At 46.1% G+C, this 26,920-nt stretch overlaps 1 protein-coding gene across 2 annotated transcripts in view; it reads right to left on the minus strand.

The window, feature by feature from the left end:
* The window catches only part of LOC144828515 (lactoperoxidase-like), a 1,612,675-nt gene that overhangs the window by 985,512 nt on the left and 600,243 nt on the right, over positions 1-26,920 (minus strand). For both annotated transcript variants that reach the window (XM_078686761.1, XM_078686752.1), the window contains exon 7: positions 4,905-5,034. In XM_078686761.1, coding sequence (XP_078542887.1) covers positions 4,905-5,034 — 130 coding nt within the window. The remainder of the gene's footprint in view (positions 1-4,904; positions 5,035-26,920) is intronic.

Below are 26,920 nucleotides of genomic sequence, written 5' to 3' on the forward strand. Positions count from 1 at the left end.
CTCCACTGGGAGAGATCCACTAGGTTCTGCTCTCAGAGACAAGAACTAGTGAGGTGTGGTGTGTGCACCTACCTACACTAAGTGTTACCTACTAAACCTCTCTAGGAGTTGTAGTCAGGGTGTGCTAGGCCCTTTGCTCTACAGCAACTAAGTTCAGTGGAACTTACGTATTTAAGACTTGATTTATATGTACCTCTAGGTACCTTAATGTGATCTTTCAAATGATATTTCAAGATTATGTGGTAAAACAATCAGCAAGCTCTTATCCCAACCGCTGCTCACCAATGTGAGGAGTTGGCATGGTATATGATGTCCACTATTCTAGTGAGCACCCTGTATCAGTCCAAACAACCCTTATGGTGATGGTTGTAAAGTCAACCTTATAGATCGGCTATCCTAGTGGTAGCATGGACAAAGCAGTCTTAGGCTAATACTTCAGAGAGCATGTAAAGCCAATTGTTTTACCAATTATAATCCCTTGAATACCAAATGAAAGGACACCACACAGGGTATATATCAAATATATATTTATTTATTACTAACACAACCCCTCTGCACTCTTTATGAGGTCAGAGTTCAAGATACAGCACAAGTTACTCAATATGCATACTATAAGTTGCACAAATACAATTCTGCCCTATGGGCCTCACGAACCATATACTAAGTAAGTGGTATAAGAACCACTTCAGAAAGGTGAGTAGGCCTAGGGCCTAGGAAATCACTGGGGCTAAACTGAACAACCAAAGGTTAGGAAGTAGGAGTCCCACAGGATGCGTGTGCAGTGTCTAAACACACAAGCGGGTTACCATGGAGTTTCAATGGGAACGTAAAAGTTACAAAGTAGTAGATTTCGGACACTTCCAGGTGGACTACGGGAAAACTCAGTTAAACTAGGATACTTGGATAGTTGTTACCCATGGGAGCACCGGAGTACTCGAGTTACCTCAGCCAGGGAAGCCGGGTGCATAGGTGTTCTTTCGTGTCGGGTTTCGTCGATCAATCCTATGGAGAGCTGCAAGAAAGTGCTGCAGGCGACCAGGAGGAAAGTGTCCAGATGGATCCAAGGGTGGATCGGAGCAGTGAAGAACCTGAAAGCAGAGGGGACAGAGTCTGGGTCACTAGCCAGTGACCAGGAAGGAACAAGAAAGGAACCAGGCGATGTAGAGATGCAATCAGGTGAGGAGGTGAAGCTTGTCTCTGCAGCCACGTTGACCAGGAGTGGTCGACGATGACCAGGAGATGGATACAGACTGTCCCACAAAGGATCTAGCTGTTGGCAGTGTCGGTATCCGGATTGGACCCAACAAGCCTTGGCAAAGGCAATCCACGCAGGAAGGGAAGATCGGCTTCAGTTCAGACCAGCAAGGTCTGGTGAGCTTCTCCTTCACAGGGAAGCTGCAGCAAGCCGGGAGCAACCAGGCAAGTGGTGTTGTTTCAAAAGAATGTCTTCAGAGGGGCCACTAGCTAACGGGCTAGCAACCGCAAAGACGCATCGAGGATAAATGCAGGCGCAGGCCCCACGCGACACTCGTGGAGTGTGGAGGGCTGAGCTTCGATGCACTTACTGCTCGGGTCTGGGGCTTCTCAAACCCCAATGCACAACTTCGAGGACACCTCAGAAGCTGCACAGGTAGCAAAAACAGGTACTGCAGGATGTTTGGTCCCACGTCTCTCGTGTCCGCCACGGGTCTCAGCTTTGCTGTGGATGTGGGTCAGAGTCAGAGAAGTCTGGAAGTCCAGATTCTGCATCACTGAGTCTTTGGGTTCTGGCGGGAGCATCGACAAAGCAAACCGGCAAGTTACTGGTGGTGCCTGTTTGCACAGGGTGGTCACTCCTTGACCACAAGGGAGATGTATTCAGTCATCCAGTCGAAATGGAACATCGAAGGTCCAAGAGTTCGTTTCAGAGTTTCTTTCCAGGATAATCTAATGTCTCTAGACACAGCTCCTAACTTTATACCAAACTAAGGGGCTGGATTACCTGCTAGGTCCCTCCTATGGGTGGAACCTGGGAAGGGGGTGGTTACATCCCTTTCCCTTTGTCCAGTTTCGTGCCAGAGCTGGGGCTGGAGTGCCCCAGCAACTGGTTTGAAACGGGCTATGCATGAAGCACCTTGCGTGCCCCAGGCAGTGTCTGGAAACAGCAGTTTCCATTGAACCCACCCTGCCCCAATCCACTACAGGCTGTCTGGGGAGGGGCTAGCACCTCCTTCGACAGGAAACCTATTGTCCAGGCTTCCCCTGCCGAAGTTTTGTCCAGCAGCAGGAGGTCTGACTCGTGTCTGTGGCAGCAGCATCCATTTTGTGACGCTGAGGCTCTGTTTAACTTTAACCGGGTAAAGCAGTAACTACATGTCTTCTCCCTCTAGAAGGGCGGAATGCTACCCCCACTGCCAGAATTGTCGGGGGTAGTATTCCGAAGTGTTTGACACCTTACATGACATGTCTTGATAAAGCCAAACCAAAGTTAGCATTAACCTCGAGGATTATAATGCACTTAAGAATATATGGTATGGCTATATCGTAGAACAGCTATAAGGACATGGTTCTGAAAGCTGCATACAGGCTCAGCTCATGCTAGAGCACCTTCTCACATAAAACCAAGCATTCTGCTTTCAGGATTGTCAAGGCCTGCCATAGGAGTGACTTATAGGTATATGTGTGTCTATATATAAGGGTATATATAGGAATACTATATCTAAGCAAGGGGTGATTACACAACCTTGCCCAAGCTGAGTGATCAGCCTGTGGTGTCAGTTTGGATGGCCAGCCAGGGGTGGCATAATACATGCTGCAGCCCCTGGTAGGCCTTGGATGCACCTATGCCCTCGGTACCTATGGTACACTATACAGGGGCTCAACAGGTGACCCAATATCCAATTGGAGATGTACCTAGAGTACATGGAGTCCATTTTACAGTGAGAGCAGATAGCCTTGGGCCCTGATTAGCAGGATCCCAGGCCAACTAAGTCGAAAACCAGCTAAACACTAGGCAAAAAATCTGGGGTAACCATAGTCATTCTGCAGACCCTGGTAGGCCTTGGATACACCTATGCCCTGGGTACCTATGGTACACTATACAGGGGCTCACAAAGGTGACCCAATACCCAATTGGGTATGTACCTAAAGTACATGGTATGAATTTAGAGAGAGCAGAGCTGTGCTGTGGGACTGATTAGCAGGACCACAGCCACACTAAAGTAAAAAAAAACACTGAATTACAGCAAAAAGTGGGGGTGACCATAGGAAGCAGACCCTACTCTCCTACAACCAACCATTAGAAAATAATGATACTCACAACATTCAGGACAGGTGCCATATGTCAACTATTGTGTTTTCTGCATGGTTATCATAGCAGTTTAACAGACAATAAATGTGCCTGTGACAATGTTTGACATTGTTCAGCATTCTGTTCATCAATTTGTCACCCAGAGTGAGACAGGTATGCCAAGACAAGCGGCCTGTCCTGTCCATGCCTCTGGAGTGAAGCTTGCCTGGCTGATGAGGGGCGATACACTGAAACCAGTCCCTGGATGCTTGCTTCTGGTTGAGGGAGGACCTGGCGTGGCAGTTCGGGCCGGGCTGTTCCCATGGGGATTAGGGTCAAGACTGATTTGCATATGTGTGGGTTTATAATAGAATGGTATGGTAAGCAGAACAACTATGGATTTAGGCCCAGATCTCTGTACTGGGGGGAATGTTTGACACTGTTTAGCATTCTAGCAATTGTTCTTTTTGCACTTTTAGAAAGAAGACATTTTTCTGCTTAGTCCTGTGTGCCTGCAGCCAGTCTCCAATACACGTCTGGGGTGGGTGGCAGCTAAAGTTTGTGCATTCCCTCTTGACAAACTCACACAAAGGGAGCTTAGGTGTGACTGAGTGACCATCCACATCCTGATGGGCCATCCAGTGCAGGATGGGAGGGAGGACAACTTGCTCCTAAATAGGTTGTGTGCTGCCCCTACACAAAGGGCTGCACACCCCCTGTAGTGAGAATGGAGCCAGAGCTGGGAGGGACAACTTCTGTATGCAGGAGGAGACACTGTACAGGAAGAGAAACCCAGCCATGTCCTAGTGTGCATAGCGCTGCAAAAAAGCAAGCTTTATCTGGTGCAGAGTCAGTGCCGACCCAACCAGAACCCCTGTCTTGTTCCAGAAGGATGTGCCATGCTGATGCCCAAAAAGTGGCGTAACCAGCAAAAGCCATCTTGAGGACCTGTCCCATGGACAGCGGCCACAATTACTGAAGACACACCCGTCAATCAGGCCATCCATACTGTACAGCCCAGAGGCCCATGTGATGACCAGGTCTACCACCTGCAGTCCTCTGTTGCTGAATACAAAAACGCCACCAGTTCGATTCCACCAAGCGCACAATTCAGCACCATGCCAACTTGCATCTGGGCTAAGCAGGTAATGCAGGACCTAAGATTAAAAATATGAGAGTATGTGCCTTGACTCACAAAAATAAAACCTGCCATTATTAAGTTACATTTTCCAATATAAATTCTAGCACCAGAACAAACAACCCCAAACACAACCGTTGTGGCCCAATAGCTGTTGTCTTCCCTTTGGACCCCTGATCGAGGTCTGACACCACTCGAGCAAAGAATTGTGATTCTAGGCAAAATTATTTAATCTAGTTGACCCTTTGTACATATTTAAAATAGAACTATAAGGTATGTCATGTAGAACTATTCTAATTGCACATAGCTACTGTCCCATCACATCCTTATTTGCGTAATCTAATCTTAACTGCACCCCATGTGCTAAACTAGGCATATCTCATCTTTTAGATGAAATGAAAATATATCTACAGTGCTCTTCTTTTCCTTGGAGCCTATTGCACTTCATCTCCAACATGCAAAAAATGGATTTATGATTTAGCAAAACGAAAAACGTACCTCTGGAAGATTAAAGCCATTATTTGGTTTTCCCTTGGTCCAGCCTAATGGTCTGCCTATTCCATCTTCGTAATGCGCCGGGAGCCACCGGGTGAAAGCTCGGTTTGCAGCTCCTACATCAGGATTTTCCCTGCATGAAAGATAAGCCTTTGTTTAGGATTCTGATGAGAGCCCAATGGAAATATTCTGCTGTTCATGATGCTCCATTGTAATTAGCGTGAAAAAGGATCATTCCATCAGCTGTATTCTTTTTAAATTTGTAAATGCAGAAACATAAGTACAAAGGATCTCTTTATGACGTTAGTCTGATATGCAAGACAGCAACAAAATACCAAATGTATAGTATATTCACAAGGTGGTGTTTCTGAGACCAATATGGATTATTATTATAACTGAAAATTAGCTGGTATAGCATCTGTATTTATTTTAACAGTCCGTACAGTGTATTTTGCAATCAGTAATATTATTTCATCAATTTTCTTTTATAAAACAAACATAGGAATATAATAACAAATGGAGAATTAAGTGTACTTGCTTTCATTCAGCAGATATCCTGATTTCAGCCCAAATTCTATAGCGGTGGCTTCCCTAATTGCGCTAGCCGGATCAGTAGTTAAAATTGCTAGATCGTTTGCATAGGCGAGTATTTTAGTTCCAGAACCTTTAGTAATGATAGGCTTGATATCTTGAAACCCCAGCAATTCTTCTATCAGAGGGTTTATTTATAGGGCCAACATTATGGGGGAACAGGGACACCCCTGTCTAGTCCCTCTTGATATATGAATATTATCCAAGGTTTCCCCCATTAATTGTATTCGTGCCTTTGGGTCTGAATACATTGCCTCAATTGCTCTAATAATTCTAGGCCCAAACCCTTTCTGCTCTAATATTCCCCATAGAAAGCTCCAGTCCACCCGATCAAAAGCTTTTCGAGCGTCGAGGAGGATCATGGCCATCCGCCCCCCCATCGCAGCCTGGATATCAAATAGCGTGATGGTCCGCCTAATATGTTCTGTCGTCCCCCTTCCGGGGATAAACCCATGCTGCCACAGCGAGACCAGATGCCTATAACCCTCCCCAATCTCGTGGCTGATAACTTGGAATATAGTTTTGTATCAGCATTGATCAGGGAAATAGGTCTGTATGAAGATGGGTTATCCACTGGTTTACCTTTTTTGTGAAAAACTATAATGTTCGTCTCTTTCCATGATTCAGGAACTTGGCCATAATGTTGTATTCCTACAAATAAATCTAATAATAGGGGAGCGATCACGGTATGTATATGTTTGTAGATTTCTAATGGGCTACTATCAGGCCCAGATGCCTTTCCTGGTGGTAACTCCTGTAAAGCTGCTAATACTTCCTCTAATGAGAAGTCCTTATCTAGTTTCTCCTTTACCTGGCTAAATGGGGTCCCAATTCAGCTTCCTCTAGTCTAGGCAAATCTACATGCTCCTCTTCCTTATAGAGTAGCTGATAATACTCCTGTAATACCCCGAGTATGTTGTTAGTCTCCGTGTATGTTTGATCGTCCTTTCGTACGGCAGCTATTTGATTCCTGATATTTTTCTGCCTGATTCGAAGCGCTGAGTTTCCCACCTTGCTCTCCGGTCTCATACTTTGCACTGTTGCGTCTGGTATTCTTCCACTGCTTTCTGTGCTAGCCGTTTATTTAACTCTGCTTTTGTGGACAAAATCCGGTGTTGTAGATCTGTTGCCTCCTGCCCCTGAATTATTGCTACTTATTTAACTCTGCTTTTGTGGACAAAATCCGGTGTTGTAGATCTGTTGCCTCCTGCCCCTGAATTATTGCTACTGTGTGCAGTTCTTCTGCCCTGGCTAGTTCCCTAATAGCCTATCATTTTCAATCCGGGCCTCTTTTCTTAGGGAAGCCACCGCTATAGCTAAAGAATTTGGTCTGAAATCAGGATATCTGCTGAATGAAAGCAAGACTCTTATAATACGTTCAGACAACATCAGTTTTAATGATCCAAGGTGTACAGAGAATGCTATCTATCTGGAGGTATGTATTAGTCCAGCAGTTAATAAAATAGCCAAGATCAATTTTGATACAGTGGTGAAGGAAATGTCCACAGATTTCAAAAAGAATCGACAGCTTGCATCTCTCCATTATTGTAAGAGGAAATGTTTTTAAAATGACTATGTTGCCAAAAAATCTTTATCTGTTCCGGTCTATTCCACTCATGATAGACGAAGATATTATGAAGACGCTGGAAGCCATTTTCTCAAACTTTACTTGGCAATACGGGAAAGTCAGGCGTTCTTTAAAATATTTGACACTCTCGCAGGTGAGGGGTGGGATGGCATTCCCAAATATTAGATTCTATCATTGGGCATGCCTACTGTGTCAGAGGTCGATTTTACTCCTCCCTACTATAAGGGAAGATGCAGAGGAAGGATGTAACTATACACTCTCTTCGATATACGAACTTATTTCAGGAAAATAAACTCGTTGGCTGTTATTGCGCCAGGTAGATGGGAGCTATTATAAAAAGGTGCACTTTAAGGTTATGCACAGCACTTGGGAACTATGGAATAAGGTGCAAAAAGCCATGATACTCCCGAAAATTAATTATTTTTGTTAATATTATTCTAGACAAAATCCCTATCTTTTTAGGATCATTGAGGCCATTGATATTTAATGTACAAATTTTAATCTTCTTATCCATCGTGCCAGAGAATTATTACCAAACTTAACATCATTAGTCTTCTTCTGCAAAAATGTATACCAATTATATCTATTTTCTTGATTTTCTGCACCTTAACAGCTACCACTGCCTTACACCCCCACCACCCCCGTGCCCACCATTCCCCCCACCCCGCAACCAATCCCCCTCCCCCCCAACACATGAGGCTCAGGAACAATCAGTTCCTGTTAGGTATGGTGTGCCATGTCCCCCCACCCACGAGCACCCCTGGGAAAAAAAAAAGAACAAACTATATTGCAATCAAAGAGCAACCCAATATATACGTATAATATACATCTAATATATATATATAATAAATCATATAACATAGATCAGCTCAGCCGATATTCAGATCCCAGTAGCAATACCAAATCAAAATTTAGTAACTAGACTCCAAGCTGAGTTGCTAAATTGATAATTAATCAAAACCTTATTCTTTACAGCTCATAGGGAGTCTAAGTACTCTTTGGCTTTAATTTCAGAAAGGAAAAATGTAATCTGCTGAGACACGTTCAGGACCTGAAACAGTTACTTCTGCACCATTGGAATCAACTGAGCAAGCTGAACTAATAATTGGAGAAGGTTCGGGAAAAGAGATTTTTCTAACAAGTCCTCAAGAGATTACCCTTAGTACCATTTACCATACCATGATGAGTCATCGCGCGGAAAGTAAGCTAGAAAATCAACGTACTCAGATGACCTGCTCCAAAGTTAAAAACGCTGTTCGAAGAGCTATTAAACTTTGCACTGAAACAGCTAGCAGAGTAACTGAGACTGAGGCCAGAATTTTGGCACTTGAGGAAGAGACTATGGCACAAAAGCATGAACTTGAGAGTGTCAAAGCATACAAGGAGGATATCACCTATAAATTGTCAGGGCTAGAAAATCAGGCACGAAGGAACAATTTGCGCTTTCTGGGAATACCTGAGAAAAAGGAAGGGGTGGATGCAAGAAGATTTATTATCGAACTTTTGACTGAAGCATTCCCCCACCTTACATCTTGGGACTGGTCAAAAGAAGTGCAGAGAGCGCACAGATTTCCGTTCAAGTGTAAAAAAGCCTAGGCAGGGCGAGGAAGAATATCCCAGGGCTATACTAGTCAGTTTTAATAACTTTCTCGCCAGGGAAGAACTTTATAGTTTAGCCCGTCCCGATAAAAAAGCCATGGCTAAGAACTGCGCATTTTTTGTACGACCTGATTTCTGCCAGGCTACAGTCTCCCAGCGCTGGCACTTAAGGCAGTTAATCCCAGAATTTCAACTGAAGGGGGCTACTGTTTATTTGCAAAATCCAGCTAAATTAAAAATAATGCATCTGTTTCTATCAGCGTAAAAAGAATCACAGTTAAGATATGTAGAGCAGAAAGCAGGTTTGACATTTAAACGAGTAGGTGTTCCTTCTGCGGCTGATATAATAAAAGCTACAAGCAAAGATGCATTCAGATTCTTGGATTCTGTGCCCCCTTCCGCCATTGAGCACTTCAAAATATCTGCAGCGCAACTGATAGAGGAGAAGGGAGCAGTGGAGGCTTTGGCAGCGGCATTAGCTCACATTTCTGGAGCCACTGCCATAGAACAGCGCTCTTTGCTTAGCTCGGACGCGGGCTTTGTAACCATGATATTGCAGTGCTCAACTGAGATGCACAACATGAGCTATGCCTGGCGAGAACTGAAAGAAAAATTAGGCAATGAAATTGACAACCAAGTGAACCGAATGTGTTTCTTGAAGGGGAAACTGGGTGTGTGTTTTGACATCCCCTCAGCTGATCTAAAAAAGATTCAGGAGCGCTGGAAAGACAAGAGGCGATGGCAGTTGACTGTTGCAATCGATTTACCAGCATTAGAAGAACGGGAAAGAAGTTTCTCTGATTTCAGAGGTCAAAGACAAGGCGGTGGCTTTCACAGGAATAACACATTCAGAAATCAAAACAGGGGCCACAAAAGAAGCTTTGACAGTGCATTTCATTAGCAGTCTGTTCCTTTGAATGAACAAGACTATTCATTTTTATGGACAGAAAAATCTGTTACATTTCTATGGTTTTACCACTTGCTGTATCCCGTGATTATCACCATTTTCTGGTGTTGGCAACATTGACATGGATATTTGCAAAGCCAGTCTATTAAATGAAAGACAATATTTAAAAAAAAGAAAAAAAAGGAATGCTTGAGTTTACTAAGTGACAGACGCAACTACCGTCCCCTGCAAGAGGACCCCACAGAAAGACTAATATGCACCATCCATGAGCTAGTGAGTGATGCAGAAAACCTTGGAAATATTAGCAAAAAGGAGGCCCAATTCCCCACTACCACCAGCAGAAAAATACCATACTTCTACACTATCCCTAAAGTGCACAAAAACAAAGTTCCACCACCTGGTCGACCTATAGTGTCCTGCAAAGGGTCAGTGCTAGAACCCCTCTCAAAATTCTGTGACTTTTACTTATAACCATTAGTTAAAGCCACTTCAACTTATTTACAAGACACTAAAGATTTACTGGGACAAATAAAGGATCTACCTTTTGATTCCAACACATCTTTCTTGTAAGCCTTGATGTGGAAAGCCTCTACACAAGTTTGCCTCAGGATGACACGCTGAGAGTACTGGAAACAACCTTGAACGAAGGCACCTGGGAGTATGTGACACCCAAATCATTCATCTTGGATTGTGCAAGACTTGCACTGAAAGAAAACTACTTTGAATATGATGGCCAGCTGTACCTACAGACGTACGGAACTTCGATGGGCAGCACTTTCGCCCCAAGTGTAGCGGGACTGTACGTCTTTAATTTTGAAAAGACACATCTGTTCCAACCTGGAACTCGCATGTCACAACACATCCGTTTTTATGAAAGGTAGATAGATGACGTATTCATAATTTGGGAAGGGGCTAAAGGATCGCTTACTGATTTCCTCAACTGCATAAACAGATGTGATTCCAATCTTAAATTTACCAACACTATCAGCAGAAAGAGCATCACTTTTCTGGACTTGCATATCACCCATGTCAATGGAAGGCTAGAAACTAGAACTCACTTCAAGAAGACAGCAATGAATTTGCTACTCCATTTTTCCAGCTTCCACCCCTGTACATTAAGGGAGAACTTACCGTATGGGCAATACCTGAGACAACGCAGAAACTGCAGCAAAGTAGCTGAGTTTAAACAACTAGCTAAAGCCTAACCAAAAAACTACAACAACGAGGGTACCCTGACAGGATTACGAACAAAGCAAGGAAAAGGGCCCGCAATCAAGACAGAGAGAGCCTCTTAGAAAGCACAACGAAGGAAGAAACCATAGTACCACTCACTTCTGTGACCACATATAACCCTGTATCGTGCCAAGTGGCAAAAATTGTCCAAAAACATTGGCAAATACTCAACACTGGCAAACACCAATAGGAGAAACCCAAGGTTTCCTACAAAAGAGGAAGAACCCTAAAAGACAGCTTAGTTCACACGAGACCACCCCAAGTGAATGTACCTATAAACACCATAAGCAATGCGTGGGGCCTCCCTAGGGTCACTGGCCACTACCCACTACACTGCGATGACTGCAGCATCTGTCGTCTGACAAAACCAGTGAAAACCCTGAACCTGGAACCAGGGAAAGTGTGGGAAATTCGCACACACGCCAATTGTAACACAGACAGCGCAATTTACATGATCACATGCCCATGTGGCCTTAGGTAGGTGGGCATGACAAGTCGAAAAGTAAAGACTAGAATCTGTGCACATATAAGGCAGACCCAAGAGACCTCAACAACTTCTGACCCATCTCTCTTCCCGGCCAAGGTCATCGTGAAAATTGCTAACAGACAGCTAACCCGATACCTCGAAGAGAACAGAATCCTGGACCCTTCCCAGTCAGGGTTCCGCAACAACCACATCACCGAGACCACCCTCATCACCGCCACCGACGACATCAGGACCCTGCTAGGCAACAGGGAGACTGCAGCACTCATCCTCCTAGACCACTCCGCCACCTTTGACACTGTCTGCCACCGCACGCTACGCGCACGCCTCCACGCCGCAGGGATCTGAGACAAGGCTCTGGAATGGACCATCTCCTTCCTCTCCGGCAGAACCCAGAGCATCCACCTCCCCCCGTTCCGTTCAGAAGCCTCCGAGATCAATTGCGGCGTACCCCAAGGATCCTCTTTCCGCCTGACACTGTTCAACATTTACATGGCCCGCTCGCACACGTCGCCCGACAGCACGACCTCAAAATAATCTCCTACACCAACGACACTCAACTGATCCTCTCCCTCACCAAGGACCCCATCACCGCCAAAGCCAACCTCCATGAAGGAATGAAGGCTGTCGCCGACTGGATGAAGATCAGACGTCTGAAGCTGAACTCGGACAAGACGGAGGTCCTCATCCTCAGCTCCAACCCATCAGCCTGGGACGACTCCTGGTGGCCAATGGAACTGGGGGCAGCCCCGACCCCCGCTGACCAACTACGCAACCTGGGAATCATCCTTGACTCAACGCGCTCAATGACAAAGCAAGTCAACGCCGTCTCCTCCTCCTGCTTCAACACCCTCCGCATGCGCCGCAAGATCTACAGATGGATCCCGACAGATACAAGAAAGACGGTCACCCAGGCCCTCGTCAGCAGCAGACTCGACTACAGAAACACCCTCTACGCGGGAGCCCCGACCAAGCTCATCAATAGACTACAACGCATCCAAAACGCCTCGGTACGACTGATACTCGATGTGCCACAACACGGCCCCATCACCCCCCACCTGAGAAACCTGCACTGGCTCCCCGTCAACAAGAGGATATCCTTCAAGCTCCTCATCCACGCACACAAGGCACGCCACAAGAACGGCCCAGCTCTCCTTCTACACCCCCAACCGCCAGCTCCGCTCTGCCGACCTCTCACTCGCCACCATCCCGCACATCCAGAGAACAACCACTGGCGGGAGATCCTTCTCCCACCTCACCGCCAAGACATGGAACACCCTCCCACTGAGCCTACGACACACCTAAGACCTGCTGACCGTCAGGAGGATACTAAAGACCTGGCTGTTCGATCAGTAGCAGCCCCCACCTCCCCCCCCCCCAGCGCCTTGAGACCCTCGCGGGTATGTAGTGCGCTTAACAAATGACTGATTGATTGATTGATTGAAGTACCATCCGTTGCAAGCGAAACACAACTCGGATGACGAACCACTTTCTGGAAAAAGGCCATACCACAAATGACATGGAATGGGTCATAATCGAACATCTGAGAATAAAGAGTGCGAATATCCAACAACAGCTGTTAGAAAAAGAACAAAGTTGGATTTACTGATTATCTACCCATCACAGAGGTGTAAATGACAATATCCCGTGATACAGCTGCTTGGATAGATAGGCACTTTTGGAACTAGAGGACAAGCGTTGGCCACCATACTTTGCATTCTAAGGTTTGGCATGGGCTTATCAGAAAATTTAGAATTAAACACCTATATCGAAAGACCCATGGCATATGAAACATGCACTGATCATTTGGCGCCCCTCAGATAGAAAGACCCCATCATAAACAGATTTTATTTTTCAAAGGATTCAGTCTCCCGGACCAATGGTACTTACAAGTATACGGACACCCATAGACAACATAATAATAATTAAGGCATTTAAAATGTAACACAAAGGAAAGGTTATTGATAAGGAGCTCGTACATACAGCATTCCATTCTCAAAAGGCTTAGTTTCCACCACATGCGATACCTTGAAAAGGCAAAAGAATCCCAAAGTGTCTACATAGTGATGCACAGTAAATAGACTCCAATAGCACTAAGCTGATCACCATACGGCCCGAGCCTTATCAGTACCGCTTTCCAATTACTTTATTTAATAACGTCCCTTGTCCCTGCACGTCACGGGCACATTATGTTTAATTGTAGCCATAGGCAACGTTCACCTCAGACCATACTGCGCTAATAAGTTAGCATTCTAGTCATTTTCATAGGAATGTAGACACTAACGCCGTACACGTCATCACAGGGGTATCACTTCCGGCGGCCTCATCTCCCGACGTGCGGCACACTGAGCTTTGGTTAACGTTCCAGTTTTTTTTGCATGCAGGTGCCTCCAATTCAGCTCCAACACTCCCGCCCAGGAAGCGTTCTTATACTGGCGCCCTATGGTTAGCAGCGAACATCTCGTTCCAGAGGGAGCCGGAATAGGTTTAGAAGCGGAAGAGCACTGAGGCAATGTAAGAATTTTCCTTTTAAAACGACAAGTGGTCCGTTTAGGCACTACTTTATTAAAATGCCCTGACTTTTTCTCATCTACCTTCCATTAGTTTAATACGCACTTCGCCTATTTTTCTCAGAGTACCAATTAGGAGCTCTTCCCGCCCTGGATACGTATGACCATGGGAATCCTGTGATTTACGTAAATACTATATAGCCTTTTCTTATGCCTAAATGTGCAAACCGATCACCTAATCACAGCCGCTTTAGTCTCACTCAAATTATGGGACATTGTAAAAGGCCGCTATGAATTTAAGCATGACACTCGCTTCTGATCCCCTCACTGTGACATGCTCACTGATTAGGGCCACAAGCATGCACATTTATTTAGCGAAGGCACGTCGCCTTGTTCACTGCGGCAATTGGTGCAGTATGAATCTATGACCTGCTCACACCACTAGCATGCTCAGAAAAGTTGAGAGCATGCACTGTTTTTAATTGTTTATTTTACTGCTCATCTGAATGATCTCGCACGTATGAGTGACACCGGTTGTGTATGTCACCTTCTGATGTGACTGCAATTTACAAACATGTTTTTATATGTTACATGTTGTTCTGTCTTGTCATTATTCTCTCCACAGGGATTTTTTACAGCTGAACCAACAATCATGGTTAGTTCATCATCGCATGATAAACACACCTTAGTGAGTGTGTACAAATGCGCTACACACGTGGTTAATTTTTACCACCCACTTTTTCACTGTTGCACATTATTCACTATATTGACAAGGTCCTGAAGAAAGCTCAATTGAATTTTTCTGATGAGCTGAAACATGTCGCCCTGACCTAAGGGTAATTCAGACACTTAAATATAGTCCTGTAATATTATCCACCTCATTTTTAAATGTACCCTGGGCCACTGGGAATAAAGTATTCTATTTTGAGTCTCCCAGAGGTATTTTTAACATCACCACTTTTACTATAGCATCACACAAAAACCAAAAACCAGCTCCACTGTAATAAGGTGTCGCAGCACAGTTGGGTAACATTCGGCTACCCAACTGGGAACCGAATGATGAAGCATGAAACCAACTAGGTTGGTGTGTGAGGGTTCTTTTAAAAAAATCCTGTGGTGTCAGACACTACATGGTTAACTAGTCACTCTCTAGTGGCCCGTCTCCGTTGATTATGCGCTAATACAGCACCTAATCAAGGGCCAGGAAACGCGTGAATGGGCCGCCAAGCGACAGATGACATCAGCCCAAGCCGACCGCGATGTTTTTAAGGATTCCATCGCGGCCCAGATGGAAGGACTTTAGAAAATGGTTACAGAGCAACCAGTAGTCTCTCTACATGAGATTCGAACTACAAGTCACACCACATCAGGAGTCTCCTTACAAAAATACGTATCCGGTGAGGACCCGGACGCGTTTCTGAGAAACTTTGATAGGGTAGCAAGAGCCTGTAGCTGACCCCTGGACAAATGGCCATTTTGTTTAGCTCCGCTGCTAACAGGAGAGACACAAGCCACTTACCAAGTGGCAAACGCCACTAGGGACACTTCCTATGCCGAAATAAAGAATATAATTTTCGATCATCTAGGCCTTGATGCCGAAGCATATAGGGTGAGTTTCCGTAAAGAGAGAGGAGCACCCGGGGAAAACCCCGAAATGTTGTTCTTCAGATTGAAGATAGCGGCAGACAAGTGGTTGACACCGGTTACCAGTACTAAAGAGGAGATTATGGATAAAATCTAATTAGAGCAATATTTAGATGCTCTAACCTATAACACGCAGAAATGGCTAAGCCAACATACCCACCTGACAGCCGAGCAGGTCATAGAGATGGCTACAACGTATTCTCGCACACAACCCAAAGTGATGATATGGGACACCGAGGAACGCGCCAACCAAACCTGACTCCGGAGAAAAAAGTCAGACCCCCGCAGGAACCGGGAAAACCCCAGCACACGAAGCCAGAGCTACCTAGTGTCAGAGGACCCCAATGTTTTCAGTGTGGGGATACATAACTCGCTTGTGCCCTCGGAGGAAACCAACGGAGGAACCCATGGAAGTAGGTTATATCCCAAGATCCATAATGTATACGGCAGAAATGGGGAATAACTTTCATGTAAGTGTACAGGTAAATGGTAAAATGATCAAGGCCCTCCTCGATTCTGGGTGTAAACAGTCCGTCATACAGGGTTTGTTGATTAACCGAGATCAAATATTGCCAGACACAACCATACACATCAGATGTGTACATAGCGATTTCAAACCTTGCCCTCTGGCGTTAATATCCCAAACTCACTCTAATGAGGTAAAGACTAACATAAAGGTGGGAGTATTAGAGGGCCTTCCTGATGATTTAATCATAGGAACCAAGAACCCTGAGTTTCTCAAACTATTCGCACATGTACGACACGTAGCGAAGCGGAAGGAAGGGACAGACAGTAATCCCAAAACCACGGTTCCAGCTCTAACAAACCCGGAACCGTGGCTCTTAGATTGCAGTTTCAAGTTCGCCCAGGCCAACGACACTACACTGTATAATGCGTGGGAACAGGCACATAGCTTCCAAGATAGTAACACCACTGTATATCTCAGATTCATTATCAAAGAAGGATTGCTGTACCGGCAGGCATCCCCCACTGAACCCCTCCAACTATTAGTTCCCCTCTCCTTTCGGCATCAAATATTGTTTTTTTCCCATTCTCACCTGACGGCTGGACACACGGGGGCAGAGAAAACCACCCAGGATGTCTTGAGGCATTGCTTTGGGCCAGGGGTTTACAAATATTTAAAAATACACTGACAGTCATGTGTTATATGCCATAAAAGGAACACTCATCGACCACCAGCAGTTCCCCTGCAGTCTCTCCCCATCATTGGTACTCTCTTCGAGAGAGAAGGGATGGACTTGATAGGACCATTACCCTTGCGCAAAAAAAGGGAATTTGTACGCCCTGGTAATAGTGGATTACGCCACCCGTTTTCCTGAGGCATTTCCACTACGGGCACCCACCATCCGCAATATAGCTAAGAAGTTTTGGAGCTATTTTCCAGAGTCGGCTTCCCGAAGGAAACACTAACAGATCAAGGCCCCCCTTCGTATCACGCCTTATGTGGAAAGTATGCCAAATCATGGACTTACGCCATAACAAGACATCAGTTTATCACCCCCAAACCAATGGACTTGTTGAGCGCTATAATGGGACACTGAAGGTTACGCTGAAGAAAATATTGGAGGTGAACAGAAAGGAATGGAATCAGCTATTACCCTTGGCGTTGTATGTGATAAGAGGTCAAGTACAAAGTTGTCTCGGCTGCTCGGCCTTTGAGATGCTTTAAGGAAGACAACCAAGAAGTCTCCTAGAGATGACAAAAGAGGCCTGGGAGAAAGAAGAGGTCATCCAAACCAGAGAAATGTTGGAATATACACAGGGCCTCAAAGCCAAGATAGGAAAACTCTGGGACCTAGCCTATTCCCACCTCGTGAAGAAACAGGAAATGGCAGACTCACTTCTATAACAGAGGAAAGAAGTGGAGGACCCTACTGTGAGAAGTTGGCCTGGTATATGATGTTCACTATTCTAGTGAGCACCTTGCACCAGTCCAAACAACCCTTATGGTGATGGTTGTAAAGTCAACCTTCTAGACCAGCTATCCTAGGGGTAGCATGGACAAAAGCAGTCTTAGGCTAAACTCAAGAGGGCATGTGAAGCCAGCTGTTTTACCATATGCAAACCTTTTAATACCAAATGAAAGGACACCACACAGGTTATATATTCAAAATATATATGTATTTATCTCTAAATAAATCCCCTTAACTCTTTATGAGCACAGGAGCACAAGCGTATAACAAGAAACTTAACATAGCATACAAAAGTTGCACAAATATGGATAGGCCCTGGTGGCCCCTAAAACCATATACTAAAATAGTGGTATAAGAACCACGTCATGAACAATGGTAAGGCCTAGGGCCTTGGGAATCACTGGGGCTATACTGGACTAACAGCAGTTAGGACGTAGGAGGCCCACAGGATGCGGGTGCAGTGTCTAAATGCACACGCGTGCACCAATAGAAGTCAATTGGTGCGTAAAGTTAGAAAGTTGCAGATTTGGAAGACTTGCGACTGGACTAGAACTTAACCAATTAAAACTAGGACACTAGGGATGTAAATCTCTACAGGAGCACCGCAGTACTCGCGTTACCTCACCCAGAGGAAGAGGGTGCATAGGTGTCAAAGTGTGTCGGGTTTCGTCATGGAGTTCTATGGAGCCTTGGAGAAAAGATGCTGCCGGCGACCAGGAGAGAAGAGTCTGATTGGATCCAAGGGTGGATCGCAGATGTAGAGTACCTGAAAGCAGAGGGGACAGAGTCTGGGTCACTAGCCAGTGACCAGGAAGGAACCAGGAAGGAACCAAGCCATGTCGGGTTCCGATCAGGTGATGTCATGAAGCTTGTCTCCGCTGCCACATGGACCAGGAGGTGTCGATGATGACCAGGCACTGGGCACGGACTGACCCACAAAAGCTCTCGCTGTCGGCGGTGTCGGATCTCGATTCAGAGTCAATAGGCCTTGGCAAATGCAACCCACGCAGGACTCGAAGATGGCTTCTGGATCAGACCAGCAAGGTCTGATGGGCTGCTCCTTTTCAGGGAAGCAATGGCCAGTCTGGAGCAACCAGACCAGCATTGAAAATTTGAAGGTTCGTCGTCACAGAGGCCGCTAGCCAACAGGCAAGTGACCGGACAGACGCGTCAAGCAGGAAAATGCAAAAGGGCCCCACGCAGCACTCGGTGAGTGTGGAGAGGTGATCTTCAGTGCAAAAGCTGCTCGGGGCTTGGGCATCTCAATCCCAAATGCACAGCTTCGAGGGTGCCTCAGGAGCTGCACAGAAAGCACTTCACTGGCTTTCCAAGATGGCTGGTCCCACGTCTCACGTCACCTCCATGGGTCTCAGCTTTGCTGTGGCTGTGGATGGGGCTGTTGGATGTCTGAAAGTCCGGGTCTTGTCGATCTCTATTGTTCGAGCTCCGGCGGGAGCCACAACAAAGCAATCTGTTGAGCGCTTGATGGTGCCTGCTTGCACAGGGTGGTCACTCCTTGACCACAAGGGAGATTCTTCAGTCTTCTACGTCGAGTAGGATGTCGAAGGGTCCAGAGTTTTGTATCAGAGTGTGATACATTTGGTGTGGAGGAGTGTGGCTCAATGGTTAGAGCGGCAGACCCTGATGCAGAGTTCTGGCCAGGGACCAGGGTTCGATTCCTGCCTCGGCGGGGTCTCGGGCTAAATTTCCTCTGACCTGTTAATTCTCGCCTCGGTGCCTATTCTAATCACGGGCCCCACGCTGCAACTCTGGGCAATAGCATGCTTAGCCTCCACACCGGCCCCAACAGCGCTAAGGATGCCTGGCTTCACCCTGGGGGAGCCCAGGAGTGGACACTTCACAGCGAAAGCAGGAGGGGTTCCACAGCGGTATGAGTATCAGCGCCAGGAAGCCGAATAGGCGACACCACAAGGTGACCGTCTGGTGACAGTGCGCTCTATAAGTACCATGACATTTACATTTACATTTACATTAGAGCTTCAGTCAGGATTATCTAAAGTCTATGGACACAGCTCCTACCTCTATTCCAAATCAAGAGGCTGGATTACCTGCTAGGTCCCTCCTATGGGTGGGACCCAGGAAGGGGGTGGTTACAACCCTTTCCCTTTGTCCAGTTTATCGCCAGAGCTGGGGCTGGAGTGCCCCAGCACCGGTTTGAACTGGCCTATGCATGGGACACCTTGTGTGCCCCAGGCAGTGTCTAGTTTCATTCAGCCCTCCCTGCCCCAATCCACTATCTCTTGTCTGGGGTGGTGCTAGCACCTCCCTGTGACAGGAAACCTATTATCCAGGCCTCCCCTGCCGGAGTTTCGTACAGCAGCAGGAGGCCAGACTTGTGTCTGTGGCAGCAGCATCCATTTAGTGATGCAGAGGCTCTGGTTAACTTTAACCAGGATTAAGGTTTGTAACATGTCTTCCGCCCTCTAAAAGGGTGGAATGCTACCCCCGTCGCCAGAATTGGCGAGGGGGTAGTATTCCAAAGCGTATGACACCTTACACAACATGTTTTGATAATGCCAAACCAAAGATAGCATTTAACCGCGAGGTTCATAATGCACTTAAGAGTATATGGTATGGCAATATCCTAGCACAGCTATAAGGACATGGTTCCGAAAGCTGTAGACAGGCTCATCTCATGCTAGAGCACCATTTCACATAAAACCAAGCACTCTGCCTCCAGGATTGTTAAGGCCTGCCATAGGAGTGACTTATAGGTGTATATGTGTCCAGATATAAGGTTAGACATAGGTATACTATATCTAAGCAAGGGGTGATTACACGACCTTGCCCCAGCTGAGTGATCAGCCAGTTTGGATGGCCAGCCAGGGGTGGCATAAGATATGCTGCAGCCCCTGGTAGGTCTTGGGTGCACCTATGCCCTGGGTACCTATAGTACACTGTACAGGGGCTGATAAGGTGACTCAATATCCAATTAGTTATGTACCTAGGGTAGATGGAGTCCATTTTACAGAGAGAGCAGATAGTCTGGGGCCCTGATTAGCAGGATCCCAGGCCAACTAAGTTGAAAAGAAGCTAAACACAAGGCAAAAAATCTGGGGTAACCATAGTCAGGTATCCACCTTCCTACACAACCCACCCGCCCTCAAACGAAAGGAGAAGGCTATCCTTGACCAGATAAGCCTATATTGCCTAAGTGGCCATATAAGGAAGTACCTGCACTAGCATGGTTACCCCCTGTCTCATGGTCCACTAAGCAATCCCTAACCGTAGGGGTATCAGAGGGTCTCCACCATAGGGAATCTGTGCCTGTGGTGTGTTGTGGCAAAGTAAAAGGCTGGTGTTGAGATGGAGTACTGAAGTGAGGCTCCACTAATGTAGGGCTCAGCTTCCTCCAATCACTATCCACCATTGTGTGCCTTTCTTTCCATGACTGAGTTGCACTGTGCTCTCAGGGTCAACCTCTGGCTGCCTACAGCTGAAGGCTTACTGGAGGGACAGGCCAGGTTTGGGGCCTTTGGGTCCCATATTTGGCTGTGCCCAACAGTGTCCATCTGGGGGAGGTTCCTAACTAGGTGTAAGGGAGATCCCTCAGGAGTTGCTGTAATTTTTACCTTGCTAGGGCTGCTAGCTTTGGTGCCCCTAATCTGCTGATGGGGGTGTTCTGGTGGACAGGGGGCCCTTTGGGGTCCACTGACCTCCCTGACATCTACAGCCCTGGGCTGACTGGGGCAGGGTAGAGAGGGGCAGGATACCTGCTCCAGACTGGGTTCCACCTTGGAAGGGCCCACTGACATCAGAGGCTCTGTCAGGCCAGGCCTGGCTACCTCTGGCGCAGTTTCTTCACAAGGGGTAGGGTCAGTTCCCTGAGGAGGCTGACTCTCACCTAATGTCTGTTGGGGGGGGGGAGACTTTTCTTCCTCCCCAATGCTCTCTGTCTGAGTGGAGTGATCCATAGTTTCAGGCTTCACAACACTAAAATCTGTCTGGGTTTGGGCTGTTACCATCACAGCCCTGCCAATCTGTCTAGGGAAGGAGTCTAATTGAGATTGGGCTGAGACTAGCACATCCCTACTAACCTTTTCAGGGAGGATATCCTGAGCTGGGGCTGTGGCTTTCACAGCCCCACTAACCTTTCCATGGAGATTTACCATTTTAGCATGGGTTTCTTGTTCTACCTCAGCCCAGGATGAGATTTCCAGATCATTTCCCAGTAGACAATCTACAGGCAAGTTTGTAGACACTGCCCCTCTCTTGGGGCCAGTGACACCTCCCCAGCTGAGATGAACTACTGCCATGGGATGATCTTTCTGTTCTCCATCAATGTTGGTCACCTGGTATTGTAGTGTAGTTCCTATATTCCCAATAGGCTCTGCGCATTGGAATAACATAAACATCAGTTTAGACGTAGGACTGAGGTCATCTAGGTATCTACTGACTATGTTAGACTTAATTAGTTTTGCCAGCTAGCTCAGAGGTCACTAGAAACTTTCTCGAATGTTCAGGAAGGAGTTAACTTTCCTGATTAGACAAGAAGGGATTAGTTTCTGACAACCGCATAAACATGACAACTTTGCTCCCTCAGAATAAAGAGTATATCTCTAGAGTCGTGTGAAAACAATAGACAACTATTTCACTCAGTCAATCGTGCATGATTAATTTCACCAGGAGGGCAGAGAAATAGAGAGACGGGCGTTTTCAATAAAAGGTGTTATTTATTGAGCAGTCTTCTTTCTCATGCAAGGGAAATAAATTGCCACAATTGCAATACTTATCATAAAGTAAAGTGCGTACAGTAAAAGGAGTATTATGAAATAATGCTTTAAAAGCATTGATATGGTTTCTGAGCCATATGATACTTTAAAACGGATAAAATATATACATACATAAAAACATTGACTAACGTACTCAACTGGTGCTTCTAAGATACGCCTACCCCGGTGCACCTGACCTAAGCCTAATACGTGGGATGGAGTAAGTAAGTTGCAGTTTAAGTTAAGTTGGTTTTTGCAAAGAATCTGAATCAAGAATTCTCTCAAAGTTTTAATCAGCTCCGTGATACAAAAGGGGATGATGGACGGAGCACCTGAACAAATCAAACACTCACCCACAGTCAACTGATCTGGGTTTAATCCATCACCATTCTTTTGTTCACTCAGCCACCCCAGTTCAGACATGGCTATATGCAAATCAGTCTGACCCTGTGTCTCATGGGAACAGTCCAGCCCGAACTGCCAAGCCATGTCTTCCCTGGACCGGAAACAAGCATCCTGGGACCGGTTTCGGATTCATAATCCTCATCAGCCAGGCTATCTTGAATCCAGTGGCCAAGTGAACAAGGGACTCACGTCTGAGCATACCCTGCCACACTTAGGGCGAACAAAGCGATACAAAAGGGGATGATGGACGGAGCACCTGAACAAATCAAACACTCACCCCCAGTCAACTGATCTGGGTTTAATCCATCACCATTCTTTAGTTCACTCAGCCACCCCAGTTCAGACATGGCTATATGCAAATTAGTCTGACCCTGTGCCTCATGGGAACAGTCCAGCCCGAACTGCCAAGCCATGTCTTCCCTGGACCGGAAACAAGCATCCTGGGACCGGTTTCGGATTCATAATCCTCATCAGCCAGGCTATCTGGAATCCAGTGGCCAAGTGAACAAGGGACTCACGTCTGAGCATACCCTACCACACTTAAGGCGAACAAAGCGATACAAAAGGGGATGATGGACGGAGCACCTGAAAAAATCAAACACTCACCACCAGTCAACTGATCTGGGTTTAATCCATCACCATTCTTTAGTTCACTCAGCCACAACAGTTCAGACATGGCTATATGCAAATCAGTCTGACCCTGTGCCTCATGGGAACAGTCCAGCCCGAACTGCCAAGCCATGTCTTCCCTGGACCGGAAACAAGCATCCTGGGACCGGTTTCGGATTCATAATCCTCATCAGCCAGGCTATCTTGAATCCAGTGGCCAAGTGAACAAGGGACTCACGTCTGAGCATACCCTGCCACACTTAGGGCGAACAAAGCGATACAAAAGGGGATGATGGACGGAGCACCTGAACAAATCAAACACTCACCCCCAGTCAACTGATCTGGGTTTAATCCATCACCATTCTTTAGTTCACTCAGCCACCCCAGTTCAGACATGGCTATATGCAAATCAGTCTGACCCTGTGCCTCATAAGAACAGTCCAGCCGAATTGCCAAGCCATGTCTTCCCTGGACCGGAAACAAGCATCCTGGGACCGGTTTCGGATTCATAATCCTCATCAGCCAGGCTATCTTGAATCCAGTGGCCAAGTGAACAAGGGACTCACGTCTGAGCATACCCTGCCACACTTAGGGCGAACAAAGCGATACAAAAGGGGATGATGGACGGAGCACCTGAACAAATCAAACACTCACCCCCAGTCAACTGATCTGGGTTTAATCCATCACCATTCTTTAGTTCACTCAGCCACCCCAGTTCAGACATGGCTATATGCAAATCAGTCTGACCCTGTGCCTCATGGGAACAGTCCAGCCCGAATTGCCAAGCCATGTCTTCCCTGGACCGGAAACAAGCATCCTGGGACCGGTTTCGGATTCATAATCCTCATCAGCCAGGCTATCTTGAATCCAGTGGCCAGGTGAACAAGGGACTCACGTCTGAGCATACCCTGCCACACTTAGGGCTTTGTTCGCCCTAAGTTGGCAGGGTATGCTCAGACGTGAGTCCCTTGCTCACTTGGCCACTGGATTCAAGATAGCCTGGCTGATGAGGATTATGAATCCGAAACCAGTCCCAGGATGCTTGTTTACGGTTCAGGGAAGACATGGCTTGGCAGTTCGGGCTGAACTGTTCCCATGAGGCACAGGGTCAGACTGATTTGCATATAGCCATGTCTGAACTGGGGTGGCTGAGTGGACTAAAGAATGGTGATGGATTAAACTCAGATCAGTTGACTGGGGGTGAGTATTTGAATTGCTCAAACGCTACGTCCATCATCCCCTTTTGTTTCGCTTTGTTCGCCCTAAGTTGGCAGGGTATGCTCAGACGTGAGTCCCTTGCTCACTTGGCCACTGGATTCAAGATAGCCTGGCTGATGAGGATTATGAATCCGAAACCAGTCCCAGGATGCTTGTTTACGGTTCAGGGAAGACATGGCTTGGCAGTTCGGGCTGAACTGTTCCCATGAGGCACAGGGTCAGACTGATTTGCATATAGCCATGTCTGAACTGGGGTGGCTGAGTGGGCTAAAGAATGGTGATGGATTAAACCCAGATCAGTTGACTGGGGGTGAGTATTTGATTTGCTCAAACGCTCCGTCCATCATCCCCTTTTGTTTCGCTTTAATCAGCTCTGTACCTTGGTTCTAGAATGAAGGAGGTCTTGTATCTCTCTCTCGGGACTCGATCTCCCAGCAACCCGCAAGGGTGACTGGAAACACCGGAGCTGGAATTTCTCGGCTGGAGAAAAGACAGCATCTCTCTCAGTGCGTCAAATGGGAGGGTTGGCTTCCTTCGGCACTCGCATCAGCTGGGCGTCAGGCAAGTAGATAGCCGCTCTGCTCCAAACCACCGTGTGTTTGCTTAAGGCAGCGTTGGTATATTTATACCTGGAAGGTGCCGGGTTTGACGTAAGGTTGGACATAAGCCGTCACTAAGAACTAACAGTTCTTTCTGGACTCCAGGAGTTCTTGTTCAAATCAAAACAAAAGTAGGGGGATTTCCCGGGCTGCTGGAGGCTTGGTTTGTTTAAAGAACGAGTTGTACTTTCTAGGAGCCTATGGGAGTAGCCTTGCCGTATTTGGACTGCATGGGCTATGACTAGATATGGACATAATTCCTATGCCTTTATAAGGATATGTTTTGTTATAACAATATAAGGGCATGAATCGGGGATATCTTGATTAGGGTCCTAGATAGATTCACAACACCCACTCCACGTATAATGTCCATCATTACTAAATACTAAGCAATACTAAACATATAACGATGCAAGTGTTTTCCAACCCACCCCAAAATGCATAAATTGCATTTGAAATGGTGTATGGTATATACACGAAAATGAGTAGTTATAATGTACGTTTTTCAAGCAGTGTTATCATTCAGGAAATGCATATATAAATATTGGCTGAATGAATTGCGAAAATTACATTTATGAAATGGCTCTGAATACAGAAAAGAAGGTCGAGACCATTTCATCACATATTTATACAATACTGTACATGTGCTAGAGGCTGAAGTAAAATATTGTCTCTAGTATCTATAACAATAGAAGCTCTGTTCTCTAAGAATAGTTCTACTTTAAACAGAGTACCTTGTGCCAAAAAATGTTGTAAATATTTTGTAAGTGGAAAAAATAATTTTGCTTTCAGGGAAAAAAATAGTTCCAAATGTTTTCAGCAGTTTTGTTTATCAAAAACTGAAGGCCTAATTCAGAGTTCAGGGAACGCTGTGTGCTCGTTGTTTTAAAAGTTATTCTCGTTGTTAGGAGAGAACATCATATCAGACAGGCTTGCGTAAAATTGGTGTACATCATCAGGTGAAAGTTCGACCAAGTTTGAAAAAGCCGAAACAGTGCATGTGTGAGAATGATTGCCATCATCAATGTCAGGATCAGCAATGCTCACAGAAGGTTGTACCTGTGTGGTGCTGCTTTCATCTCGTACTTCACCGCCACCTACTCGTAATGGTGAAGTCTCAACGAATGCCGTCATCAGAATAGGTAGCCGTTGGGGACAACACGTTGTTAGAGCCGTTACCGAACCAAGCAAAGTATCGATATCCGTTGGTACTGCTGATGGTAGTGTAAGACAGACGTCCAACACTCATTCTTCTCCGGATAGCAGACATTGAAGCACAGGTAAGATGCAATCTTGCCAGATTGGTCTGAATGAAAGAAACCAAGTTGTATTCAGATCTCTTAGCCGGGCTAATCCGAGGACTCTAGTGATTCAGTCTCGGTAGCGTATTGCTAGGATCGTTTCTTCCATCATTGCTGGAGTTTTGTCTGTGGCTTGGCTTGCCATATCGGAGCAGAAGGATCAAAAATAAAATTCCTGCTACGAGTCCCAAAAGAAGAGGCAGGCCGCCAAATAAAGAATGCACGAAATTTGGGAAAATGCCCAGAACTGTTTCAAAGAGTGCTAATAGTCCCGAAAAAATTGTCTTAAATACATGTGCGATGCTACTGGTATCAGACATGTTTAAAATTTGACTTAACATTTCTACGAAATGCACGGGGCAATTTGTTGATAATAGGGTATGTATCTCTGCCGCTGTTCTTGCAACTTTCAGATCATACGTCGCTTTGGAATAGGTTAAAGGCACAGCTGTCTGTAAAAGAATAGACTTCATTCTGCTTAAAGTATCAATTCGAATAGAAGAGATATTCAAAGAAGGCCATATTGCCGCCTCCATGTCTGGATTGCTGTTTGGATACAATAATTGCATACAGCAAGTGACCATGGAAGTAACGCTCATGAGATAGGCTTTTCCTGGCACCATCCCACAACAGCTGTGGTCACTTATTAGAACGTAGCTGCCGT

The sequence above is a fragment of the Lissotriton helveticus genome, chromosome 1_1, assembly GCF_964261635.1.
Source record: "Lissotriton helveticus chromosome 1_1, aLisHel1.1, whole genome shotgun sequence".
Taxonomy (NCBI): Eukaryota; Metazoa; Chordata; class Amphibia; order Caudata; family Salamandridae; genus Lissotriton; species Lissotriton helveticus.